The sequence below is a fragment of the Neoarius graeffei genome, chromosome 8, assembly GCF_027579695.1.
Source record: "Neoarius graeffei isolate fNeoGra1 chromosome 8, fNeoGra1.pri, whole genome shotgun sequence".
Classification (NCBI taxonomy): Eukaryota; Metazoa; Chordata; class Actinopteri; order Siluriformes; family Ariidae; genus Neoarius; species Neoarius graeffei.
This window is the reverse complement of record NC_083576.1, coordinates 48,182,501-48,209,151: the sequence shown is the minus strand read 5'-3', so window position 1 is coordinate 48,209,151 and position 26,651 is coordinate 48,182,501. Positions and strand designations below refer to the sequence as shown.

General features: G+C 46.0%; 1 protein-coding gene across 4 annotated transcripts in view; it reads right to left on the bottom strand.

Moving 5' to 3' along the window:
* Window positions 1-11,327, bottom strand: part of septin6 (septin 6) — a 57,527-nt gene extending 46,200 nt beyond the window's left edge. For all 4 annotated transcript variants that reach the window (XR_009655226.1, XM_060927720.1, XM_060927722.1 and 1 more), the window contains exons 1-2: window positions 11,253-11,327; window positions 4,162-4,276 (exon numbers count right to left, since the gene is read on the bottom strand). Coding sequence is in view for 3 of the 4 variants with exons in the window: in XM_060927720.1 (XP_060783703.1) it covers window positions 4,162-4,276; window positions 11,253-11,282 (145 nt within the window). In the remaining variant the exon portion in view is untranslated. The remainder of the gene's footprint in view (window positions 1-4,161; window positions 4,277-11,252) is intronic.
* Window positions 11,328-26,651: the final 15,324 nt, after the last annotated feature.

Here is a 26,651-nt window from a genome sequence, read left to right as displayed (position 1 = left end):
GAGTGGTGATAGCCATGGAAACATTTCTTACAAAAAAAAAAATCCCTACCGACCTACCCTAATTTTTCAAGGCATGTAATAGGAAAATTTTTTTTGTTTGGCCTTACAAGCACCATTATTATACTATAGTTGACCCATAATACTGAAACTAATTTCAGTGCAGTATTCAATAATCTTTTACACTGTAAGAAACAAAATATGCAGTTTTTAAGAATATCATTTTAAAAATACACTCCATCTACCTAGCCTGGGAAATCCCATGCTGCTTTGCACAATCTTTCCGATCTGAAAAGACAGCATGGAAACTATGGTCTAAAGGCTCGCCTGAGTTAGGGAGCCAATCAGAGAGTGGGGAGGGGTGGAAATACGGTGACGCGTACTACTCGACAAACGGAAGCTTGTAGTTTATTTGGGACTGTTTACGGATCACATTTAACATGGCAGAGAGCGATACGAACCAAACTTTCGATCAAGCTTTAGACACTGTTCTGAATAGTTTAGAGCGAAAGTTTGTTTTAAAAAAAGAACAGCGTTTGGCGTTACAGTCTTTCGTTGACACGAAGACAGATGCCTTTGCCTTCTCTTTCCTTCTCTTCTTCGCCTCTTCATCGCTCTAACTACGTCACCGGGTACAACTGCCATGATTGGCCATGGGCTACGTATACGCCAAATGATAGACATTCGCAACGTCCAATAAACGGCCGTTGACAATCGTAAACCACACCTCCCCTACGAGAAATTCAATAGGCGGATTCCAGACCATATTTCACTTGTGATATGGTCTGGTGTTAACCAGACTACCATCTACCCATTGCACAGCTGGAATGTTCATACACTCTGGTCAGAAGACCAATTAAACCAACCCGCAGAAAGTTTTACAGGCTCTGGCCTGTAATTTACCATTAATGGGAAGTTTGACATTTGAAATGGTACAGTATCATCATTCACTAATTAACTTTACTGCATTTCGCCACTTTCCCCCCACTATACTTTGAAATGCACCTTTAAAGTGCATATCACGAGTAAATTCAGGAGCAAGATCAATGTAATTCTCCTATTTTATATTAAACTTTGGTCAAATATCTGCAACATTCTGCATTCTCTGCAATTTTTTTACCTTGCGCAATACCAGAAAAATTCAGTTGAAATCAAGCCATTTGAGGCGAATTGGTCCGCCTCTTAAAAAACTTGGCATTTGGATTTCCTGGGAAACATTGATTTTCGTGACGTCGCGTGCGGGACGCCTCCTTCTGAATCCTACGTCAGCGCTGGTTTGTTTATGAGAAAACGACCTGGTGGTTTTCTGCAAATTTCTTCAACGTTATCGCGTAATTATTAAAATGGTTAACAGATGTATCATAGGAGGGTGCAGCAACACCAATCTTGATGGGATTAGTACTCATTGTTTCCCAAAAGACCGGACAGTGAGAGAGAAATGGGAGCGCTTGGTCTACACAGGCTGTGCACTGAAACCGTGCAAAGCTCGCGCAGCCTGCTGGCGCTTCCGCAGGTGACGTCACGAATCTGGCTCCATACTCGCTTGGGAGATTTCCAGATGCGTTTTGTTATTTTATTTTTTTCTGCTGTAGACAGATGGCCTTGTGCAAAATTACCCTTCTGGATGAGTGTGTAAAGGGACATACTTTCATATTAAAAAAAAAACGAAATTGGTCCAGAACATGCACTTTAAGAGCAGCCCGTGGGTGTGATGCAAGTCTAACACAAGCAGTGGAAGAGCTCTCCTTCTGACCAGTGACCTGCCACACCACCGAGTTATCCAGATAAGTCTGGGAAGACGCTATGGATTTGGTAACTGCTGAATGAACTAGTGACATTAGATTGCTGAAACTTGTTGAGAAACAAGACTCACTGGGCAAGACACGGTGATAGTTTGCTTTTAGGGGAAGTGATAATGGAGAGGTGGGGTCCCTTTCTACACCTTTGCTGAAAGGGAGCCTCAGGTCTGTTGGGAGGAGGCAATACTTCTAACCTGATGAAACATTTGATGCACAGACCCAATTTGTACAAAGAATTCCAGGAATAGAAAGTGTGCATGATGATCATATAAGTAAACTGAAAATAAGATTGTCTAACTGATAGGCACCTAACTTCCTCCATGGTTAGCTTATTCACGATATTTCCCATCCTGAATCCAGCTAACAGATGAGCTCGCTTGTAACGAAAGTTTAGCCGAGCTAACGTTACACGGAGCTAACTGGCAGCCAGCCACTGCGATGACGGCACTAACGCTGCTGTTCGTCTTCTTAGGCTACATCCACATTAACACATTTTAGCTTTAAAAGGCATCACTTATGCTATGTTTACGTCTGGTGTCCGCACTACTATGCAGTTTTTGAGCTCCCAAAACAGAGACTGTTGGAAACACTGCTGGCCTCATTTCAGTTGAAAACTCTGGGGTAACATTTTAGTGTAGATGAGCGAAAACAGATGTTTGTAAACGATAATGTAGACTCCCACGTTCGCTTCCTGATTGGGTCTCATCAGTCACGACATACGAGTCGTCCCAATTATCACGTGACCCTTTCCCAGAGGAAAACAAATGGCATCAGCTTTTTATGCCAGCATGCGCATGCCCAGTGTACATGATTGGTCATGTGATGTGTGTTTTCACACGTGTTAGTATTATATGTGTATTAGTATTCTCCTTAATGAAGACATGAATGAAAGAATAATGAGGCTATAGAAATAACCTGAGTCAGATGTTTGTAAAATTCATCTCATCTCATTATCTGTAGCCGCTTTATCCTGTTCTACAGGGTCGCAGGCAAGCTGGAGCCTATCCCAGCTGACTACGGGCAAAAGGCGGGGTACACCCTGGACAAGTCGCCAGGTCATCACAGGGCTGACACATAGACACAGACAACCATTCACACTCACATTCACACCTACGGTCAATTTAGAGTCACCAGTTAACCTAACCTGCATGTCTTTGGACTGTGGGGGAAACCGGAGCACCCGGAGGAAACCCACGCGGACACGGGGAGAACATGCAGACTCCGCACAGAAAGGCCCTCGTCGGCCACGGGGCTCGAACCCGGACCTTCTTGCTGTGAGGCGACAGCGCCAACCACTACACCACCGTGCCGCCCGTTTGTAAAATTAACCTACTAATAAATCCTTCTTTCTACACCGGTCACTCACAGCCAGACAGAAACAGGAAGTCAATGTTTTCACTCATTTAATGCGGTGTTTAAACAATACAACTTTTGACGTTGTAATTTCATCAGTTTGTATAAGTGTATTTATTTATTGCTTTAGTATAGAACTAGTACCATTACCATGCCCTGTACCAAACCCAAAATTCTGGTACCAAACCAACCCTACTAAGGACTCAGTGGCAGCTTGGTGGGGCTTGGATTTGAACTCACCACCTTCCAATCAGTAGCCCAATGCCTCAACCACTGCCCAATAACAATTCAACATCACATCAAGGGTTCACCAGTGTGTTTCTAATGGTATTGCAAAGTCTCATCTCATCATCTCTAGCCGCTTTATCCTGTTCTACAGGGTCGCAGGCAAGCTGGAGCCTATCCCAGCTGACTACGGGTGAAAGGCGGGGTACACCCTGGACAAGTCGCCAGGTCATCACAGGGCTGACACATAGACACAGACAACCATTCACACTCACATTCACACCTACGGTCAATTTAGAGTCACCAGTTAACCTAACCTGCATGTCTTTGGACTGGGGGGGAAACTGGAGCACCCGGAGGAAACCCACGCGGACACGGGGAGAACATGCAAACTCCGTACAGAAAGGCCCTCGCCGGCCACGGGGCTCGAACCCGGACCTTCTTGCTGTGAGGTGACAGCGCTAACCACTACACCACCGTGCCGCCATTGCAAAGTCTACTGCTTTTATAATATATAGCAATATAATCTAAATTATTTTGTTCATATCATACAAGTTTAGACTATCATGTATCTCTCGTAAGTAGACACAATGTCATTCATCAGCTGTCAAGAAGTAGTCAGTATCCAATGCATAACAGCAGCACTGCAGTAGGCAGAAGTAATAAGAGGACCGTTTTTGACACACTTAGTTGAAACGTAAACGACCACACAGCAGGAAGTACAACAACTGTGTCAAAAAAAGGTGATTGATGGCTAAACAGGAAGAATTCACCATTATACACTTACCAACACAGAGGATGTTGAAACAGAAGCCATGGTTAACAGACTTGTTGACCAGCTGGTCCGGCATGCTGTCAAAGCCAACATGGCCAGAAAGTGGCACTGCACGTGCTCCCTCTCCCTAAAAACAAAACCAGATCAATGTTCATTACAAATGTGCAGAATACACTATATTAGCTTTTTACTGCTAACACTCACTCAAATGTGCATAAGCAATCAAATGAAACCAAAGACTGTGATCATTCCCCAAACACAGCTGGGCAATCTCATTCTCATCTCATCTCTAGCCGCTTTATCCTGTTCTACAGGGTCGCAGGCAAGCTGGAGCCTATCCCAGCTGACTACGGGCGAAAGGCGGGGTACACCCTGGACAAGTCGCCAGGTCATCACAGGGCTGACACATAGACACAGACAACCATTCACACTCACATTCACACCTACGGTCAATTTAGAGTCACCAGTTAACCTAACCTGCATGTCTTTGGACTGTGGGGGAAACCGGAGCACCCGGAGGAAACCCACGCGGACACGGGGAGAACATGCAAACTCCACACAGAAAGGCCCTCGCCGGCCACAGGGCTCGAACCCGGACCTTCTTGCTGTGAGGCGACAGCGCTAACCACTACACCACCGTGCCGCCTGGGCTGGGCAATATGACCTAAAATTTATATTATCGGACGTTTTCATGATGACAATATTTATCACGATAGATATCATGTGACAAAATAATGTTCAGAGATGAAAGAACATGACAGCATATGCAGACTGTGTGTAAGTCCAGGGGGCGCTTACACGTTCTTGTGCACACCTGCAGCCAGTTTAAGCTCATAGGACATCGGTCATAAACGTACGCCACTCCCAACACAGGGCACTCGTTCATGAGCGCCAGTGCTGCGTTTTTGCTCTTTGCTCCAGAACTTTACCCCCATTTGCTTTGCTTTTGCTCCTGGTGTTTTGGCCTTGGTTTCCATGTTTTGTTTCTACTGCTAACTCCAGTTTGAGATTAATAAAATCCTGTTTTGTCCATCCAGTGTCTGCTCTTCCATCTCTTGCTACTGCTGACAGTAAGATTGTAATATAATAGGCCTTATAATACATAGGGCCAAATTACTCAATTCTGATTGGTCAATCAAGGAGGGCTTTTTTTCCTTAACACGGGGCCGTATTTCTGAAATGCTATTGGCTAGTTCGTTGCTTGGTTACGGTGACAAAAATTAGCAAATTTTGTCAACAAAATGGCTTTTGTAAAGAAGTTCCAATAACATTTTGTAAACCACTTTCAAAACCCTTGTGTCGTGTCATGATGAAAGACGCTTTAGAAACTGATTCAAACGTGCAAGATAGTCTTGCGCCCTGATTGGTTCAGAAAATGTGAATGACAAATGTTGTGAACTTGAATGGCTTCTGAAGTATGAATTTTGCCCTAAATATTATAAACAAGTAATCGTATGGCTCCTCGTAAAATTCAGGATCAATTTCACTCGTGATTTCAAAGTTTTGAAATTTTCGTGAAATTAATCCTTAATTTTACTCGACCCCATACGATTACCTATACTAATATTTATTAAGCTAGTTATACACATCTTGCTACACTATACACTCTTCACTGACATTCACGGTGTAAAAACACTTCAGCTACCTGTTCATTTCTCAAGGAAAGTTGGTATTTCTGCTAAATCGCAATACTCACAATAAAAACACTCAAAAAAAAAAAAAAAATGAACGGTCATATCACAATAACTTACTGATATATCGCCTAGCCCCGTCTTCAAATCCCATTGATCAAATATAAAAAGAAAACCCATTCATCTAATTTAAAAAAGTCCAAGGCTGTATGTTGTGCATTTGCATCTCATGTCTAATGGCAGAAGTTCTCCACAACAGGGGGAAAAAAAAAGAAAAAAAAAAAACCTCACTGGGCTCTAGATTACGCTTTCAGGTAAGGAACATCTCACTTCCTTTTTCCTGTCTAACAGCAACGGTTTAAAACCACATCTAAAAGATCACAGTCTACTAAGCAGAGTTAATAATGTCACTGAACTAGCAATCCTGATACCTATGAATAAAGACGCTGTAAATTAAACTTGCTATATGTGTGTGTATATACACACGCAACTACAATTAATAGATCTATGGATCCATCTGCTCAACACTATTGTTTGACATTGCATTTTCACGGTCATGATTTCAACAGCTCTGCACCTGGTCTACACAAACTCTAACAGGAAATGCTGCACTTGTGCTCACTACACAGACAGACATGATGTCTGACAAAATAGCAACCATGAATGTTACATGTTCTAGCTGAGGAACCTGAGAATATTGTAGCCAATTTGTTAATGTTATATATAGGTAGTTACAATTATGAATTAGTGCAATACTTTTTTTTTTAAATGCAATTGAAGAAAAATGTACACCAAGTCATACTAGCTATTAGAATTTAAAGTGCATATCATGGACCAATTTTGTTTTTTTTTTAATATGAAAGTACGTCCCTTTACACACTCATCCAGAAGGGTAATTTTGCACAAGGCCATCTGTCTACAGCAGAAAAAAATAAAATAACAAAACGCGTCTGGAGAAATCCCAAGAGAGTCTGGAGCCAGATTCGTGACGTTACCTGCGGAAGCGCCAGCAGGCTGAGAGAGCTTTGCACGGTTTCAGTGCACAGCCTGTGTAGACCAAGCGCTCCCATTTCTCTCTCATTGTCCGGTCTTTTGGGAAACGATGAGTACTAATCCCATCAAGATTGGTGTTGCTACACCCTCCTACGATACATCTGTTCACCATTTTAATAATTATGTGATAACGTTGAAGAAATTTGCAGAAAACCACCAGGTCATTTTCTCATAAACAAACCAGCTCTGACGTAGGATTCAGGAGGCGTCCCGCATGCGACGTCACGAAAATCAATGTTTCCCAGGAAATCCAAATGCCAACTTTTTTCAGAGGCGGGCCAATTGGCCTCAAATGGCTTGATTTCAACTGAATTTTTCTGGTATTGCGCAAGGTAAAAAAAAAATTGCACAAAATGCAGAATGTTACAGATATTTGACCAAAGTTTAATATAAAATAAGAGAATTACATTGATCTTGCGCCTGAATTTACCCGTGATATGCACTTTAAAGCCTGGGATTGATGGCCTATTATGTAAGCTACCCATTTTATACAGTTGCTGTGTTATTCAGCAATAAAACACTGTAGTTGTGACATACCTTTTTGTGCACACATACTTAAGCTTACCCTCAGTCTCTAAATTAATTTTTTTTTTTTTATTCCCATGTATTTTTTGTTTTAGGTTGCCTTTCGGGTGGCACGGTGGTGTAGTGGTTAGCGCTGTCGCCTCACAGCAAGAAGGTCCTGGTTCGAGCCCCGGGGCCGGCGAGGGCCTTTCTGTGCGGAGTTTGCATGTTCTCCCCGTGTCCGTGTGGGTTTCCTCCGGGTGCTCCGGTTTCCCCCACAGTCCAAAGACATGCAGGTTAGGTTAACTGGTGACTCTAAATTGACCGTAGGTGTGAATGTGAGTGTGAATGGTTGTCTGTGTCTATGTGTCAGCCCTGTGATGACCTGGCGACTTGTCCAGGGTGTACCCCGCCTTTCGCCCGTAGTCAGCTGGGATAGGCTCCAGCTTGCCTGCGACCCTGTAGACAAGATAAAGCGGCTACAGATAATGAGATGAGAGGTTGCCTTTCATTTTTGAATATATAACTATTAGAACTGACTGAAAAGCAAAGTCAACTTTCTTCATACACATGTATATGCTAAGCACACTTGGCCAGTCAAGTTGATTATATTTCTGATTCTGACAAGACATGGTATGGATACAGATATTTGACCAAAGTTTAAAATAAAATAGGAGAATTACATTGATCTTGCTCCTGAATTTACCCGTGATATGCTCTTTAAAATAGCTAGTATGAGAACCTGAGCTATTAGAATTTTTTTTTAATGAAATTGAGGAAAAATGTACACCAAGTCATACTAGCTATTAGAATTTAAAACAAACAAACAAAATGTTTTCTGTGTCTCTTTATAACGCTCGGATCTGAGATATTTATAAATGGGAAACTAGTGCAGGGTTGTTTTACAATCAGGGTACAAAGTTTGTGTCACAGGGGTCCAAAATTCAAATTTTTAAAAAAAACTATCAAATCTGCACTTTTGGAAATTAACACACATATGAACATGGGCATGTGGAATAGTTTGTATTACAACAAGATTAAGTGTAGCTTTAAGCAGGGCTGGGAGAAACAAATGAAGTGATTCTGGGAGACAATTCAGAATCCACTCCTTCCACAGTGCTTTTAAATATAAGGCTGTAAGCTTTGTGTTAGTTGTCTCTAATATTTATGTCCCAATATCTTAACCACATTTTAGGATGAAAATAATCATTTTAGATATGTTATTTTATATTGAAAAATTAGCTGTCTCGGAGAGGACTTTTTTTTGACACAATTACATACTAATTTGATCAAAATAGTCTGAAAACTTACTGGCATTCATCATTAAAACTTAACTATGTTTCCAATGCTATGGAACCAAATATGTGTTTTATGGTATAAAGAATGATTTAAGTGCATCCCTTTTGGAGCTACACTACCGTTCAAAAGTCTGGGGTCACTTTGAAATTTCCTTATTTTTGAAAGAAAAGCACTGTTCTTTTCAATGAAGATCACTTTTAACTAATCAGAAATCCACTCTATACATTGCTAATGTGGTAAATGACTATTCTAGCTGCAAATGTCTGGTTTTTGGTGCAATATCTCCATAGGTGTATAGAGGCCCATTTCCAGCAACTCTCACTCCAGTGTTCTAATGGTACAATGTGTTTGCTCATTGCCTCAGAAGGCTAATGGATGATTAGAAAACCCTTGTACAATCATGTTAGCACAGCTGAAAACAGTTGAGCTCTTTAGAGAAGCTATAAAACTGACCTTCCTTTGAGCAGATTGAGGCTACGTTTACATTACGTCGAATCAGCGGATCATCAGATTAACGTTCTTAAAACGATTCGCGTTTACACTAAAACCGTTAGCCGTGCACACAGCAACGCCAATACGCGGATATGCTCGGCTCTGCAGGCATCCTGCGCTCCAAATCACTCCGCCCTAAACAGCGAGTGCCCTCTGGAGGGTGCGCACTCCGGCCCTGCGCAGCTCACACAGCGCGCGAGTGAAGTGCACAAGCTGTGATTCGGGACTGAGCCGCTGTGTGTGTGATCCCAGCGCATATCACTTACAAGTGGAAGGATGGCAAGCCTAAAGACAATCATAACTACATAATGGGCAGTATTTGCATCAGTATTTGCAGTATTTTCATACTTTTATACTCTTTAATGAAAGGTGATACAAGGCGGAAGTCCGCGCCGTTTTTCAGCAGTCGCGTCACATGACCAACGCCAGCGAATCAGGAAGGTGGATGTCACATTGACGTTGTCCAATGAGACGCCAGCTAGAGCTCAGCACAGCGTATCCGCGTATTCTGAATGTTTACACAGCACCGGAGCTGACACGATCTGGATTGAATACGTGGACGCTGGCGGATTCCCGTTTCCAGGCGTTTTAATGTAAACGGACAGTGCATCCGCGAAGAAAATGAGACAGATACGGTCTAGTGTAAACGTAGCCTGAGTTTCTGGAGCATCACATTTGTGGGGTCGATTAAATGCTCAAAATGGCCAGAAAAATGTCTTGACTATATTTTCTATTCATTTTACAACTCATCTCATTATCTGTAGCCGCTTTATCCTGTTCTACAGGGTCGCAGGCAAGCTGGAGCCTATCCCAGCTGACTACGGGTGAAAGGCGGGGTACACCCTGGACAAGTCGCCAGGTCATCACAGGGCTGACACAGATAACCATTCACACTCACATTCACACCTACGGTCAATTTAGAGTCACCAGTTAACCTAACCTGCATGTCTTTGGACTGTGGGGGAAACCGGAGCACCCGGAGGAAACCCACGCGGACACGGGGAGAACATGCAAACTCTGCACAGAAAGGCCCTCGCCGGCCCCGGGGCTCGAACCCAGGACCTTCTTGCTGTGAGGCGACAGCGCTAACCACTACACCACCGTGCCGCCCATTTTACAACTTATGGTGGGAAATGAAAGTGTGACTTTTCATGGAAAACACAAAATTGTCTGGGTGACCCCAAACTTTTGAACGGTAGTGTACCTGTGGTAAAAACAAAAAAAAAGCACTTTTTCTAAATGACACGAGTAATTTTGCTAAATATGACACGTATTGCCATACATTCACCAAAAATAACGTTATCACCAAATTTTTTTTTGCATGGTAAATAGAGCGATCACAGGGCTACAATAAACAACCGAGTTTATTTAGTCAAGCCTTTTGATATTGAAGATAATAAGTGTTGAATGTGATTTTTAGCTTGCGTACCCTGATTGTAAAACAACCCTGCTGCCTGTGGTGAAAGCAGGGATCAGTCAGAGGACGAAAGCTCATCGTAGCCAAAGCCATGTATGGAATATGACTCGTGAAATAAATGATCTTTTTTTTTTTCCCCTCGTCACATCGTCTGCAAAGCAGGAGACAACGCCCACTGAACCAACAGGACAGGATGAGGATGAGAAAATAAAATAACGGTACCAGGGGCGCAAGACATGGCCGGCTGTTCTTCCCTTACAGTGGCCGGTGGACGCCATTAAAGAGTCGATGATATGCTGTATATATATAATGTGTGTGTGTGAGAACCCATACACACCAGGAGCTCTTGAGATTTACCACATCAGGCGCTGCATTAGTGGATTCGAGCCGAGGTGCAGCTACACCGACATATAAAACCATCAACATGTGAACATGAGGCCAACCCGAACACAGAACTCAAACAAATAAAACTCAACACAGACGAAACCGGTGTCGGATTCTATAATAATTCTCAGCATCCGGTACATTTTCAACCGCTGCGTTTCCGAACCCGCGCGCTGTTTATTGTCCCTCAAAACAACTGAACAGCTCCGTGTAAATAAACCCGAACGCCAAATGAATTATTTAACCCTTCGTTCATTTATCCTGGCGTGAAATGTTTGCTTAAATAAACTAAAGCATCGTCCCGAAGCTGAAAGCTCACTCACCGCTTGCCGCGCGATCTCCGTGGCCGCCATGCTGCACTCCTCCTGCGGATACAGAGTCTGCACAGGAAACGCTACAGCGCGCGCTCTCGCAATCACGCACGCGCGCAAAGCGAAACCTGTGGGCCACTTTCCACAAGAGGGAACAACGGACTGTGATGTCCCGGACGCACACGTGTGTGCGCTCATATTCGCATCTAAAATCACACATAGACACAAGACCGAGAGCGTGTTTCAAAGCTTTATAGTCGAATAAACCCAGAAAATGACTTATTTCTATAAAAAGTTGGTCCTGTGTAAAATGCCCCACCCCCACTCTGACAATGGTTCATTCTCTATAAAAAGTAGTCTCATCTCATCATCTCTAGCCGCTTTATCCTGTTCTACAGGGTCGCAGGCAAGCTGGACCCTACACTCTAAAAAATAAAGGTGCTTCCGTGGTTCTTCAAATCTCTGGATGGTTCCATGGAGAGTCAAAACTCTGTGATGAACCATTACATTATACGAAAGGTTCTTCACATTGGAAATGGTTCTTCAGATCCTGGCATTCTCTTACCATTTGCTGGTCAATGCACATAGGCTATGTTTACACAAATCTGTCTTCACTGCTCAAACAAATGGTTTAAATGGTTCTTTAAAGAACTGTTGCATGAACGGTTCTTTGAAGCCCTGAAAAAGGTTCTTCTATGGCATCGCCCTGAAGAACCGGTACTGGCCCCATTATTTTTTAGAGTGTATCCCAGCTGACTATGGGTGAAAGACGGGGTACACCCTGGACAAGTCGCAAGATATCGCAGGGACAAACAACCATTCACGCTCAAGGTCAATTTAGAGCCACCTAACCTGCATGTCTTTGGACTGTCGGGGAAACCCATGCAGACATGGGGAGAACATGCAAACTCCACACAGAAAGGCCCTTACCGACCGCTGGGCTCGAACCCAGGACCTTCTTGCTGTTAGGCGACAGTGCTAACCACTACACCACTGTGCCACCCGTTTAATGTAGCCATCCATCCATCCATTATCTGTAGCGGCTTATCCTGTTCTACAGGGTCGCAGGCAAGCTGGAGCCTATCCCAGCTATGGGTGAGAGGCAGGGTACACCCTGGACCAGTGGCGGCTGGTAGTCTTTCAAGCAGAGGAGGTTGGTCGGTTACGATATTTCCAGATTTTAAAAGAAAAAAACACATCAATTTTTCCCATACTCTTGCCTCTGATCTGGCTGATTGTTGGCAGGGTCACAAACTGTGAAATAACAGGTTCTTTTGGCCCATTAGCCTACTGTCCAATATACATGATGGTGGTGTTGGGGGGGGTATATTTTAACATTTTATATTTTAAAATTGTGGCATGTTGTTTAAAAATTGATCATTATTGAAAGCAGCTCTTTGTCAGGAACCTCAGCAGTGACAGCAGAGTGTTCTGGAATAGGCACAAGCACTGACCTTGGGGAGCCAAACATAGAGCTGGGTGCCACACATTTCATTCAATGACACTTTCCGTATATTTTACTTATTTTGACTGAGAAATGTTTTATTGACAATTTGATAACCCTTCACTTTTAATCCAGGTCTGTAGTGTGAAATGTTCTCGGCTGTGTTTTTGTTTAAAAATGTTTTCCAAATTGTAGCTGTGTTTAATTCATATCCAGAGAAATATTTATTCCAATATAATATACTCAGCATAAACATTTTAAATAGATTCTATATTTTTGGTCCATCCATGACATATTACTAAAGTAGCCTATTTACTGTTGTTGATGTGGGTCACTTGCTGTTAGCCAATTCACTTTCTTGTACCTGGAGAGCTGAAAGGAATGAGTATTATTCCCTACCTTTTTCACCAAGTCAATTTGAGGCATTGGTCTACCCTGCTCTTTAATTTTAATTTTTTCCTCGAAAGGAAGACTGGCAAATGGCTTTGCCAAAATTAAATCAGCAATGCTTGGCATCCGTGCGCAGCTTTCTTGCTAGCTGACTAGCCCCCTCAAGTTCAAGTTCAGTCACTCAAATATACGAAATTTCTGGAACTAAGATAGCAAACTTGACAACACTATATTTACACTTTATTTACAATGAAAATATATACAAACTAAAAAAGCTGGTAGAAACCGTATGTAATGAATGAAATCGAAATGTAAGCTGATCTCTTACAATACACCACAGTACTTGCGAATCCATATGGGACTGAACTGAAATTCACCGCTGCCTGTCTATAGTTGAAACGAGCTGTCAATCAAAGAAAATATCCGGCCGCTTTCACCAATCACCAGTCTCCTCGCGGAAACTGCCATGTCCCTCCCACTGTGAGGCTGGGAGTCCGTGGTGCGGGCATTTTCGCAGTATTTGTCCAATAACCGTCTTGCATTTTGAGATTGACAAGCGCATAGCTCCCAAATGCCATTGAAGTCCACTGAGGCTGGGAGTCTGTGGGTGGGCATTTTTGCAGTATTTGTCCAATAACCGTCTTGCATTTTGAGATTGACAAGCGCATAGCTCCCAAATGCCATTGAAGTCCATTGAGGCTGGGCTGCATCGCGCTGTCACGAGGGGGAAAAACTCACGCACACATTAGGCGAACTGGGGAAAGTTATAACGGAATGATTTCGCACTGTAGTTGGGTTGAGCACATATATTTCTATGATTCTGGATCTGAAATAGCAATGTTATAAGGTCGGCTATAACATAAGCCTAGCGCAAGTCATCCTACACAATGTTCGTCATTTTTAGAGGAGGCTGAGCCTCCCTTGTTGTCTTAGAGCAATCGCCCGTGCCCTGGACAAGTCGCCAGGTTATCGCAGGACAAACAACCATTCACGCTCAAGGTCAATTTAAATTTTAGAGCCACCTAACCTGCATGTCTTTGGACTGTCGGGGAAACCAGAGCACTCAGAGGAAACCCACACAGACACGGGGAGAACATGCAAACTCCACACAGAAAGGCCCTCGCCGACCGCTGGGCTCGAACCCAGGACCTTCTTGCTGTTAGGCAATAGTGCTAACCACTACAACACTGTGCCACCCCTTTAATGTAGCCCTCCATCCATCCATTATCTGTAGCTGCTTATCCTGTTCTACAGGGTCGCAGGCAAGCTGGAGCCTATTCCAGCTGACTATGGGTGAGAGGCAGGGTACACCCTGGACAAGTCGCCAGGTTATCGCAGGGACAAACAACCATTCACACTCAAGGTCAATTTAGAGCCACCTAACCTGCATGTCTTTGGACTGTCTGGGAAACTGGAGCACCCGGAGGAAACCCATGCAGACACGGAGAGAACATGCAAACTCCACACAGAAAGGCCCTCACTGGCCGCTGGGTTCTGTTAGGCAACAGTGCTAACCACTACAACACTGTGCCGCCCCTTTAATGTAGCCCTCCATCCATCCATTATCTGTAGCCGCTTATCCTGTTCTACAGTGTCGCAGGCAAACTGGAGCCTATCCCAGCTGGCTATGGGCGAGAGGCGGGGTACACCCTGGACAAGTCGCCAGGTTATCGCAGGGACAAACAACCATTCACGCTCAAGGTCAATTTAGAGCCACCTAACCTGCATGTCTTTAGACTGTCGGGGAAACCAGAGCACCCAGGGAAAACCCACATAGACACGGGGAGAACATGCAAACTCCACACAGAAAGGCCCTTGCCAGCCACTGGGCTCGAACCCAGGACCTTCTTGCTGTTAGGCAACAGTGCTAACCACTACAACACTGTGCCACCCCTTTAATGTAGCCATCCATCCATCCATCCATTATCTGTAGCCGCTTATCCTGTTCTACAGGGTCGCAGGCAAGCTCAAGCCTATCCCAGCTGGCTATGGGCGAGAGGTGGGGTACACCCTGGACAAGTCGCCAGGTTATCGCAGGGACAAACAACCATTCACGCTTAAGGTCAATTTAGAGCCACCTAACCTGCATGTCTTTGGACTGTTGGGGAAACCAGAGCACCCAGGGAAAACCCACACAGACACGGGGAGAACATGCAAACTCCACACAGAAAGGCCCTTGCCAGCCACTGGGCTTGAACCCAGGACCTTCTTGCTGTTAGGCAACAGTGCTAACCACTACAACACTGTGCCACCCCTTGTTAGGAGTTGGACTGTTTTGGCCTCTAGAGGCCGCTGTTATTTCCTTTTCGTGTCTTGTTTATTTTGGCCTCTAGAGGCCGCCACTGTTCCTGTGTTTTGTGTTTTTGTTAATTGCCTGTTAGTCCTAATTATCTTCACCTGTGTCCTTAATTAGTTTGTGTATTTATACCCCTGAGTTCAGTCCTCTTGTCACGGAGTCTTTGTGCTGTTATGTTTATTTCCAGTTTCCTTTGTACTGTGTTTTGTGGATCTTCTGAGCTTTTGCATTTTTGCCTTTTTCTTTTTGAATTATACTCTTTGTTTTTGTTTTTGTTTTTTGTTTTGCCCTGGATTGTATATAGTGTACATAGTATAAATAAACCTTTTGTTACTTTTTCTACTTCCGCCTCACGCCTCTGCATTTGATTCATTCCCCTGGGGGCCTAGTGGGGGTTTGCTGGATCATCACACCAACGAACCAGGTTCGAATCCCAGCAAAACCCTAACAGAAAGACTCCGTCATGACCGACTCAGCAGAGGCTGCTTCAACTGTCTACCCGGCCAACCTTCAGGGAATTATGGCAGCTTTGACACGCTTCGGAGCGACCATGGACGCTCATGGACGTACGCTCACCAGCCAATGTGAGGCCCTTGCTCGCCACGAGGAACTGCTTCAGCAAATTGGGAAAACCCTGGCACAGCTGACATCTCTGCCTGCATCTCCTGCTCCTGATCCAGTTCCTGCTCCTGATCCAGCTCCCACTCCTGCTCCAGTGCCTCCTGCCATGCTGCCTTCTTCACCTCGCGAACCCAACCTTCCTGCACCACAGAGGTATGACGGCAAGCACAGTGAGTGCCGAGAGTTCCTTACCCAGTGTCAACTCACCTTTGAGCTTCAGCCTACCACCTACACTACGGATCGCCGCAAGATTGTCTTTGTGATCACCTTATTAGCTGGTAAGGCGCGAGCCTGGGCTACTGCTGTCTGGCAAAGACAGGGACCTGAGTGCTTTGATTTCCAGCTGTTTTCTGAAGAGATGCTTCGGGTCTTCGATCAGGCAGACATCAGTACCAACGCAGCCCGAAAGCTCATGTCCATCCGGCAAGGAGGAAGCGTCGCAGATTACGCCATCTCGTTCCGAACGCTCGCAGCAGTAAGTGGATGGAACGAGACTGCCCTGGTGTCAGCCTTCCACCATGGTCTGTCTGACCCCATCAAGGACGGTCTGGCCTCTATTGGATGCCCAAGTGACCTCGAAACCCTCATCTCACATGCTATTCGACTGGACAACAGGATGAGAGAACGCCACCAAGCCTTGAGCCCCCCCAGCCTCCCTACCTCTACCTGGAGACCATCTACCGCCTTCAGTGACTGTCCAGAACCCATGCAAGTGGGTCGTACTCGCCTCTCCGCATCTGAGAGGGAGCACAGAAGGAGGGACAAGTGCTGCATCTACTGTGGCAAGCCTGGTCACTTCCGAGCATCATGTCCCGAACTCTTGGGAAAAGGACCACCCCGTCCAGCCGAGGGAGGGTTGTGACGGGGCCTACCCTCTCTCCCGGACTCCCTGGTCAAGGAATCTACATCCCGGTCTCCATCTCCTGGGGTGAGTCTGTCCACTCTTGTCAAGCTTTGATAGACTCAGGGGCGGCTGGGAACTTTATGGATATTCACTTCGCCCAAAGCATCAATATACCTACTGCACCTCTTGAAGTCCCTCTGTCTGTGTCTGCCCTCGATGGCCAAGCGTTAGGTGATGGAAGAGTCACCCAAGTTACTTCTCCAGTCTTCCTCCAGTCTCAAGGTCACAAGGAAGAAATATCCCTGCACCTGATTCCTTCACCTGAGTTCCCAGTTATTCTAGGCCTTCCTTGGCTTATTCGCCACAACCCTCGCATAGACTGGGTAACAAGCCAGGTTGTGGAATGGGGCCCTGCATGCCATGCCTCTTGTCTGCTCTCTAGCTCTCCTGTGTCTCCTGCCGAGCCCCCTGATCTCACCGAGTTATCTCAAGTTCCCACAGAGTACTGGGATCTCAAGGAAGTATTCAGCAAGAGCAGGGCCGCCGTTCTTCCTCCGCACCGGGCCTACGACTGTGCCATCGACTTGCTCCCTGGGACTACCCCTCCTCGTGGCAGACTGTTTTCCCTCTCTCAGCCAGAACGCAAGGCTATGGAGGAATACCTCAAAGACGCCCTGGTCTCTGGGTTCATTCGACCCTCCACCTCACCTGCTGGTGCCGGCTTCTTCTTTGTCGGCAAGAAGGATGGGGGGCTTCGACCATGTATTGACTACAGGGGCCTGAACAAGATCACTGTGCGCAACCGATATCCCCTTCCGCTGATGTCCACTGCTTTCGACCTGCTCCAAGGCGCCACCATCTTCACCAAGTTGGACCTACGGAACGCATACCACCTCATCCGTATCCGACAGGGAGACGAGTGGAAGACTGCCTTTAACACCCCGTCTGGGCACTACGAATACCAGGTGATGCCCTTCGGACTCACCAATGCACCAGCTGTTTTTCAGGCCCTAATCAACGACGTCTTAAGGGACATGATTAACCTGTACGTCTTTGTCTACCTCGATGACATCCTTATCTTTTCCAAGACCATGCAGGAGCACCGCCACCATGTCCGCCAGGTTCTCCAGAGGCTGCTACAGAACAATCTGTTCGCCAAGGCCCAGAAATGCGAATTTCATGTTCCCGAGGTCTCCTTTCTGGGATTTATTGTACGGACAGGCCAACTCCAAATGGACCCTGCCAAGACCCTGGCCGTCCGGGACTGGCCTACTCCCAAGTCCGTTAAGGAGGTTCAGCGGTTCTTAGGATTCGCTAACTTCTACCGCAAGTTCATCAGGAACTTCAGTTCTGTGGCAGCACCCATGTCTGACCTCACCAAAGGGACAGGTGGATCTTATGGCTGGTCTCCTCAGGCAGAAAAGGCGTTCAAAGACCTCAAGGCCCGCTTCTGCACGGCACCCATTCTGGTCCTCCCGGACACCTCCCAACCATGCATCGTGGAGGTGGACGCCTCGGACAGTGGTGTCGGCGCGGTACTCTCTCAACGTTCGGAAGGAAAGCTGCACCCCTGCGCTTACTTCTCCCACCACCTGAGTCCTGCGGAGTCCCGGTACGATGTGGGGGATCGAGAACTGTTAGCGGTCAAACTGGCCCTTGAGGAGTGGAGGCACTGGCTGGAGGGAGCACAACATCCATTCCTGGGTTGGACTGACCACAAGAACCTGGAGTACCTCCAGCAAGCCAAGAGACTGAACCCTCGACAGGCTAGGTGGGCCCTGTTTTTCAGTCGGTTTGACTTCACCCTCTCGTACCGTCCCGGCTCCAAGAACACCAAACCTGACGCACTGTCCAGGCTGTTCTCTGCCACTAACAGGGAGAATGAAGTCGGGCCTATTATCCCGGTGTCCCGGATTGTGGCCCCTGTCCGCTGGGGTATTGAGGAGGCTGTTCGACGAGCCCAACGCCAGGACCCCGGTCCTGGGACGGGGCCACCGGGCCTCTTGTACGTCCCACATCAAGCCCGGGCCAAGGTTCTCCAGTGGGGTCACTCTTCCCCTCTCACCGCCCACCCGGGAGCTCGGAGGACCCTGGACTTCCTGAAAAGACGCTTCTGGTGGCCTAACATGGAGCAGGAAGTAAGGTCATTTGTCCTGTCCTGTGAGGTTTGCACCAGAACCAAGAACCCACGACAGCGTCCCCAGCGTCTCCTGCATCCTCTGACCATTCCCCGGCGTCCCTGGTCCCACGTGGCAGTCGACTTCATCACGGGTCTCCCTGAGTCACAAGGTAACATGGTCATTTTGGTCATTGTTGACAGATTCTCCAAGGCCTGCCGCTTCATACCTCTGTGCAAACTCCCCTCTGCTCTTGAAACAGTGAAACTTATATTTAATCATGTCTTCCGAGTCTTTGGTCTTCCACAGGACATCGTCTCAGACCGAGGGCCCCAGTTCTCCTCCCGAGTGTGGCACGGGTTCTGCAAGGTCATCGGAGCCACTGCCAGCCTCTCCTCTGGGTTTCACCCACAGTCCAATGGTCAGACGGAGAGGCTCAACCAGGACCTGGAAACCACCCTGCGAGGCCTGGCTATGGATAACCCGACATCATGGAGCACCTGGCTGCCATGGGCAGAGTATGCCCACAACACCCTGCAGTCATCGGCCACCAAGCTGTCGCCATTCCAGTGCCAATTCGGGTTCCAGCCACCTCTGTTCCCGGACCAGGAGGAGGACGCGGGGGTGCCCTCGGTCAACCAATATGTGAGACGGTGTCGCAAGACCTGGAGCAAGGTCAGGAAGACCCTCATACAGACCTCCAGAACCAACCAGACTCAGGCCAACCGCCACAGAAGACCTGCACACACTTTCCGCCCTGGGCAGCGGGTTTGGCTGTCCACTAAGGACCTTCCGCTGCGGGTGGAGAACCGCAAGCTTGCTCCTCGCTGCATTGGCCCCTTCAAGGTGGTGCGCAGGGTGAACCCTGTCTCCTACCGGCTCCAGTTGCCCCGGACTCTGAGGATCAACCCCACTTTCCATGTTTCCCTGTTGCGGCCTGTACTGACGTCTACGTATGCCCCTGCCCCTAGGAACCCCCCACCCCCCCCCGCATCTTCCAGGGGCAGACTGTGTTCACTGTGCATCGCCTGCTTGACTCCCGCCGGGTCCGCGGCGGGTTGCAATATCTGGTGGACTGGGAGGGCTATATTCCTGAGGAGCGCTGCTGGGTTCCTGCTCGGGATGTCCTAGATAAAGAACTGTGTCGGGACTTCCATTCGGCCCATCCGGATCGCCCTGGGAACGTCAGGAGACGCTCCTAGAGGGGGGGGTCCTGTTAGGACTTGGACTGTTTTGGCCTCTAGAGGCCGCTGTTATTTCCTTTTCGTGTCTTGTTTATTTTGGCCTCTAGAGGCCGCCACTGTTCCTGTGTTTTGTGTTTTTGTTAATTGCCTGTTAGTCCTAATTATCTTCACCTGTGTCCTTAATTAGTTTGTGTATTTATACCCCTGAGTTCAGTCCTCTTGTCACGGAGTCTTTGTGCTGTTATGTTTATCTCCAGTTTCCTTTGTATTGTGTTTTGTGGATCTTCTGAGCTTTTGCATTTTTGCCTTTTTCTTTTTGAATTATACTCTTTGTTTTTGTTTTTTGTTTTGCCCTGGATTGTATATAGTGTACATAGTATAAATAAACCTTTTGTTACTTTTTCTACTTCCGCCTCACGCCTCTGCATTTGAGTCATTCCCCTGGGGGCCTAGTGGGGGTTTGCTGGATCATCACACCAACAAACCAGGTTCGAATCCCAGCAAAACCCTAACACCCCTTTAATGTAGCCATCCATCCATCCATCCATCCATCCATTATCTGTAGCCACTTATCCTGTTCTACAGTGTTGCAGGCAAACTGGAGCCTATCCCAGCTGGCTATGGGTGAGAGGCGGGGTACACCCTGGACAAGTCACCAGGTTATCGCAGGGACAAACAACCATTCACGCTCAAGGTCAATTTAGAGCCACCTAACCTGCATGTCTTTGGACTGTCGGGGAAACCAGAGCACCCAGGGGAAACCCACACAGACACGGGGAGAACATGCAAACTCCACACAGAAAGGCCCTTGCCAGCCACTGGGCTCGAACCCAGGACCTTCTTGCTGTTAGGCAACAGTGCTAACCACTACAACACTGTGCCACCCCTTTAATGTAGCCATCCATCCATCCATTATCTGTAGCCGCTTATCCTGTTCTACAGGGTCGCAGGCAAGCTCAAGCCTATCCCAGCTGGCTATGGGCGAGAGGTGGGGTACACCCTGGACAAGTCGCCAGGTTATCGCAGGGACAAACAACCATTCACGCTCAAGGTCAATTTAGAGCCACCTCACCTGCATGTCTTTGGACTGTCAGGGAAACCGGAGCACCTGGAGGAAACCCACGCAGACACGGGGAGAACATGCAAACTCCACACAGAAAGGCCCTTGCCAGCCGCTGGGCTCGAACCCAGGACCTTCTTGCTGTTAGGCGACAGTGCTAACCACTACAACACTGTGCCACCCCTTTAATGTAGCCCTCCATCTATCCATCCATCCATTATCTGTAGCCGCTTATCCTGTTCTACAGGGTCGCAGGCAAACTGGAGCCTATCCCAGCTGACTATGGGTGAGAGGCGGGGTACACCCTGGACAAGTCGCCAGGTTATTGCAGGGCTGAAAAGGGAGACAAACAACCATTTACACTCACATTTACACCTACGGTCAATTTAGAGGCACCAATTAGCCTAACCTGCATGCCTTTGGACTGTGGTGGGAAACCGGAGCAAACCCACGCAGACGCGGGGAGAACATGCAAACTACACACAGAAAGGCCCTCGCCAGCCGCTGGGCCCAAACCCAGGAATTTCTTGCTGTGAGACGACAGTGCTAACCATGACACCACCATGCCACCCCTTTAATGTAGCCATAATAAATATAATATTAAAACAAGCTCAGGTCAGGCTTGTAGTACTCGAGTCCAGGACTCGGACTCGAGTCCGACTCATGCCCTAATTTTAAGGACTCGTGACTTGACTTGGACTTGAGCACTGATGACTCAGACTTGGACTCATGCATTAACTGCATTAGGACTCGTAAATTGGAGTTGAAGACTCTGATTTTTTCTTTATTTTTTGTAACATGCCATAATAATTTGGCATAAGATTTTTTTATCTACATTAATTTTTGTACTAATTTCGTGCAAGAGTGTAACACCTGCGCGCCTTGGTGCTTGCATCAGATAGACTCTCGGGTGTGCTCCGGACAGCGCGTGCACCAAGCGGACTCTCACGTGTGCGCCGTAAATGATTCACACTTGCACAGGTCTAAGGCGCAATCAACGCGCCTATATAAAAAATGTGAAAACACACTTACTTTGCAAAGTATTAAGTTGCGCTGCTGACACATTACCAAGCCTAATTTCCTTGTTTGGTTTCCTGATCCCTGATTTCCTGTTTCTTGTCTTTGATTCTGCTGAGTCTACGATAGCCTGTTTGTGCCTCGCTCGACCGATTGCCTGTTTCACTGTTTTAAGATTTTGCCTGCCGTTCTGGATTGTTCACCTGTCTTCACTTGTATTAAACACACACCTTCTGCACTTACATCCGTCTCCCAATCATCTCTGACAGAATACTTCGCACTCCCTGACTAAGAGAATGCACATTCACCTGATCATATGTCATGTTCAGGAACAAACTAATGTTAATGGGGCTAAAACAGCCACTGTCAAATGGTGCGGTTGGAGTCTTGTTCTCGGACTCAACTCGGATCAGTAATGGACTCAACTGGACTCAACTTGAATTTTTTTTTTAATGACTTGGACTTGACTCAGACTGGACTTGGACTCGAGGGTTAGTGACTCGACTACAACACTGGCTCAGGTAATCTGAAACAGTCATATATTAGGTTTAAAAATCCCATCTCACACAATTCTCTGCAGTCAAAGATTCCCCTCACAAAACTAATGCAAATACAAATATGTATGCATTTTATTTAATCCCTATACTCTTAATCTTGCTTGAATATAGTTACTTTATTGTATTGGGTTCTGTTTCATTCTTCAAACTGCCAGGGCCAGTGTCTAACACCTGGATATCCTCTCATCGAGACCTTCAACAAAGTCACAAAGTGACAGTGACGGAGGAGTTGCAATGAATAACCTAATGCCTTGTCACTTATTTACTTTTTATCTCCTCACCTCTGTACACATGGAAAATGAGCAGGTGTGTTTCTCTGTTACTCTCTCATCCCTAGAGTTATGGGTATTAACAGGGAAGGAGTGTGTCCCTCTATCAACCTTCTGCTGCCAACCACATACCTGTTCACTCATTCTCTCTGGTTATGGGAAAGGAGGATGTATATCCCTTTGTTTCCATCCCACTTACTGGGGCTATTAGCTCTCTCCATTGCCATTGCGCCACCATCAGCACCAAGCTGTAACTCAGCACCCACTGTTTATCACAAACCTTCACTGGTTTGCAGAGCATGCAGAGCATTTTTTAACATGGTCTCCCAGTGGCCAGATTTGGTCTCCTAGTCAATGCCAAACCAGCTTCACTGGGATACCAAATTTTAAACCAAGTTATGTTAGATTGATGCTGAAAGGTAAAACTGAAATGGGATTATGGGAGATGCTTGAATTGCTGGTCCAAATTCATAAGACTGTTTTCTTTGGATTGGAATGTTTAAGAAATATTGAAGTTGGGTTGTCAAGACTGTTCCAATTTCCAAATTATAGACTAAATATACAGTTATTTGATACTATGTTTCACAATGAGCAATAAAATTGAAGATTTTCTTATTTCTTATTTTTCACTGTTTCTTAAAATGCATAATATTATGAAAGTTGATAAAACAATAACTTAACCATACTTATGATGAAGTTATGGTAACTTGGCACTGCGTTAACTATGTTGATATTATGCTGGCTGAAACGAGGATGCGTAATGCGACAATTTGCATCACAGAATATGCCGCAGCGGTGCAGCCGCATGGACTCTGGGGCCTGTGATTGTATTGCCCAGACCAGTTGGTCTCCTAGTGGAAAATCCTTAAAAAATGCTCTGAGAGCATGTCTGTCCCTCCCTTCACTCTCACAGCAGCCAAATATTCAGTGCACCGATCCAGAAACCACTTGCCCTCAGCTTGCAGGATTATAGCTATCTGGAATCCCGCACACTCATAGCAGCTGCTGTAGCACAACTGCTAGCATACTGGAGCCTGCTGCACAAATGTGCTGTTGACACTGACAGAGACAGAATATTTGTTTCCCCCCACATTCATCTCATCCCACTGAAACCTTGGTGCACCAGAAACTGCTTGCCGGCCACCCTCAACTCATGAACCTACAGCTACTGATTCCAGTGGACTGTACTGCATTCAGTCTGAACTGTCATGGACTTACACTCATATAGGCAGCGCCAGAATCTTTTGAAGTCTGAGGACTACCAGTTGGGTGACTGCTGCCTCAGTATCAAATTAATCAGGCTGCTTTCAGGCTCACCACCAGCCAACATGCTCGACTCTGCTGTCGAACATTACCAGGGATGGGTAAGGAAAAGACTCTAGGCAAGACACAGACATAACTGATAAGTTCTGGATCATCTGTGACATCCACTCTTAAAATGGCAGAAGACTCAAATGGGACCATTTGTAGCTTAACCTCTAACACTGAATGTGCTGTTCTGCTTACTTATCATCACCAAATTTGAAATACGTCAATGCATACAGTGGTGCTTGAAAGTTTATGAACCCTTTAGAATTTTCTATATTTCTGCATAAATATGACCAAAAACATCATCAGATTTTCACACGTCCTAAAAGTAGATAAAGAGAACCCAGTTAAACAAATTAGACAAAAATATTATACTTGGTCATTTATTTATTGAGGAAAATGATCCAATATTAAATATCTGTGAGTGGCAAAAGTATGTGAACCTTTGCTTTCAGTATCTGGTGTGACCCCCTTGTGCAGCAATAACTGCAACTAAATGTTTCTGGTAACTGTTGATCAGTCCTGAACACCGGCTTGGAGGAATTTTAGCCCATTCCTCCGTACAGAACAGCTTCAACTCTGGGATGTTGGTGGGTTTCCTCACATAAACTGCTCGCTTCAGGTCCTTCCACAACATTTCGATTGGATTAAGGTCAGGACTTTGACTTGGCCATTCCAAAACATTAACTTTATTCTTCTTTAACCATTCTTTGGTAGAATGACTTGCTGTATGACCCACCTTCTCTTGAGATTCAGTTCATGGACAGATGTCCTGACATTTTCCTTTAGAATTTGCTGGTATAATTCAGAATTCATTGTTCCATCAATAATGGCAAGCCGTCCTGGCCCAGATGCAGCAAAACAGGCCCAAGCCATGATACTACCACCACCATGTTTCACAGATGGGATAAGGTTCTTATGCTGGAATGCAGTGTTTTCCTTTCTCCAAACATAACGCTTCTCATTTAAACCAACAATTCTATTTTGGTCTCATCCATCCACAAAATATTTTTCCAATAGCCTTCTGGCTTGTCCATGTGATCTTTAGCAGGCTGCAGATGAGCAGCAATGTTCTTTATGGAGAGCAGTGGCTTTCTCCTTGCCACCCTGCCATGCACACCATTGTTGTTCAGTGTTCTCCTGATGGTGGACTCATGAACATTAACATTAGCCAATGTGAGAGAGGCCTTCAGTTGCTTAGAAGTTACCCTGGGGTCCTTTGTGACCTCGCTGACTATTACACGCCTTGCTCTTGGAGTGATCTTTGTTGGTCGACCACTCCTGGGGAGGATAACAATGGTCTTGAATTTCCTCCATTTGCACACAGTCTGTCTGACTGTGGATTGGTGGAGTCCAAACTCTTTAGAGATGGTTTTTTAACCTTAAACCAGCTACACAGCACCAATAGGTTACCAAAGCAAATATCAGCACTACAACCTCAGAGCCATAAACATGAAACACAGGCCTCATCAGAGCCATACACATATTAAAATCATGCACCAAAGGCCCAAATAAACACCAGGGTGCTCCTGGGTCAGGCCAGGGTGTAGGGGTTAGGCCTTATTAGCAACCCCCATATAAGGGTCTTCTCAAAACTGTTGGCCCAAAGTTGGAAGCATACAATTATCTTGAATGTCTTTGTATGCTGTAGAATTAAAATTTATGTTTTTTTGAAAATTAAAATTTATAAAATTTATGTTTTTTACACATATCTTTCTGTGTGGAGTTTTCATGTTCTCCCCATGTCTGTGTGGGTTTCCTCCAGGTGCTCTGGTTTCCCCCACAGTCCAAAGACATGAAGGTTAAGCTAATTTGTGGCTCTAAATTGACTGTACATGTGAGTATGGTTGTTTGTCTCTATGTGTTAGCCCTGCGATCACCTAGTGACTTGTCCAGGGTGTACCCCGCCTCTTGTCCATAGTCAGCTGGGATAGGCTCCAGTTTGCCCACGACCCTGCACAGGATAAGTGGTTACAGATAATGGATGGATGGATGGAACTATGGGGCCCAAACCTGTTCTCACATGACAATGCCCCTGTGCCACATACTCATCACTTTTCATCACTTTTTTCTATTAAAGATCTCATCTCATCTCATCTCATTAGCTCTAGCCACTTTATCCTTCTACAGGGTCGCAGGCAAGCTGGAGCCTATCCCAGCTGACTATGGGCGAAAGGCGGGGTACACCCTGGACAAGTCGCCAGGTCATCACAGGGCTGACACATAGACACAGACAACCATTCACACTCACATTCACACCTACGGTCAATTTAGAGTCACCAGTTAACCTAACCTGCATGTCTT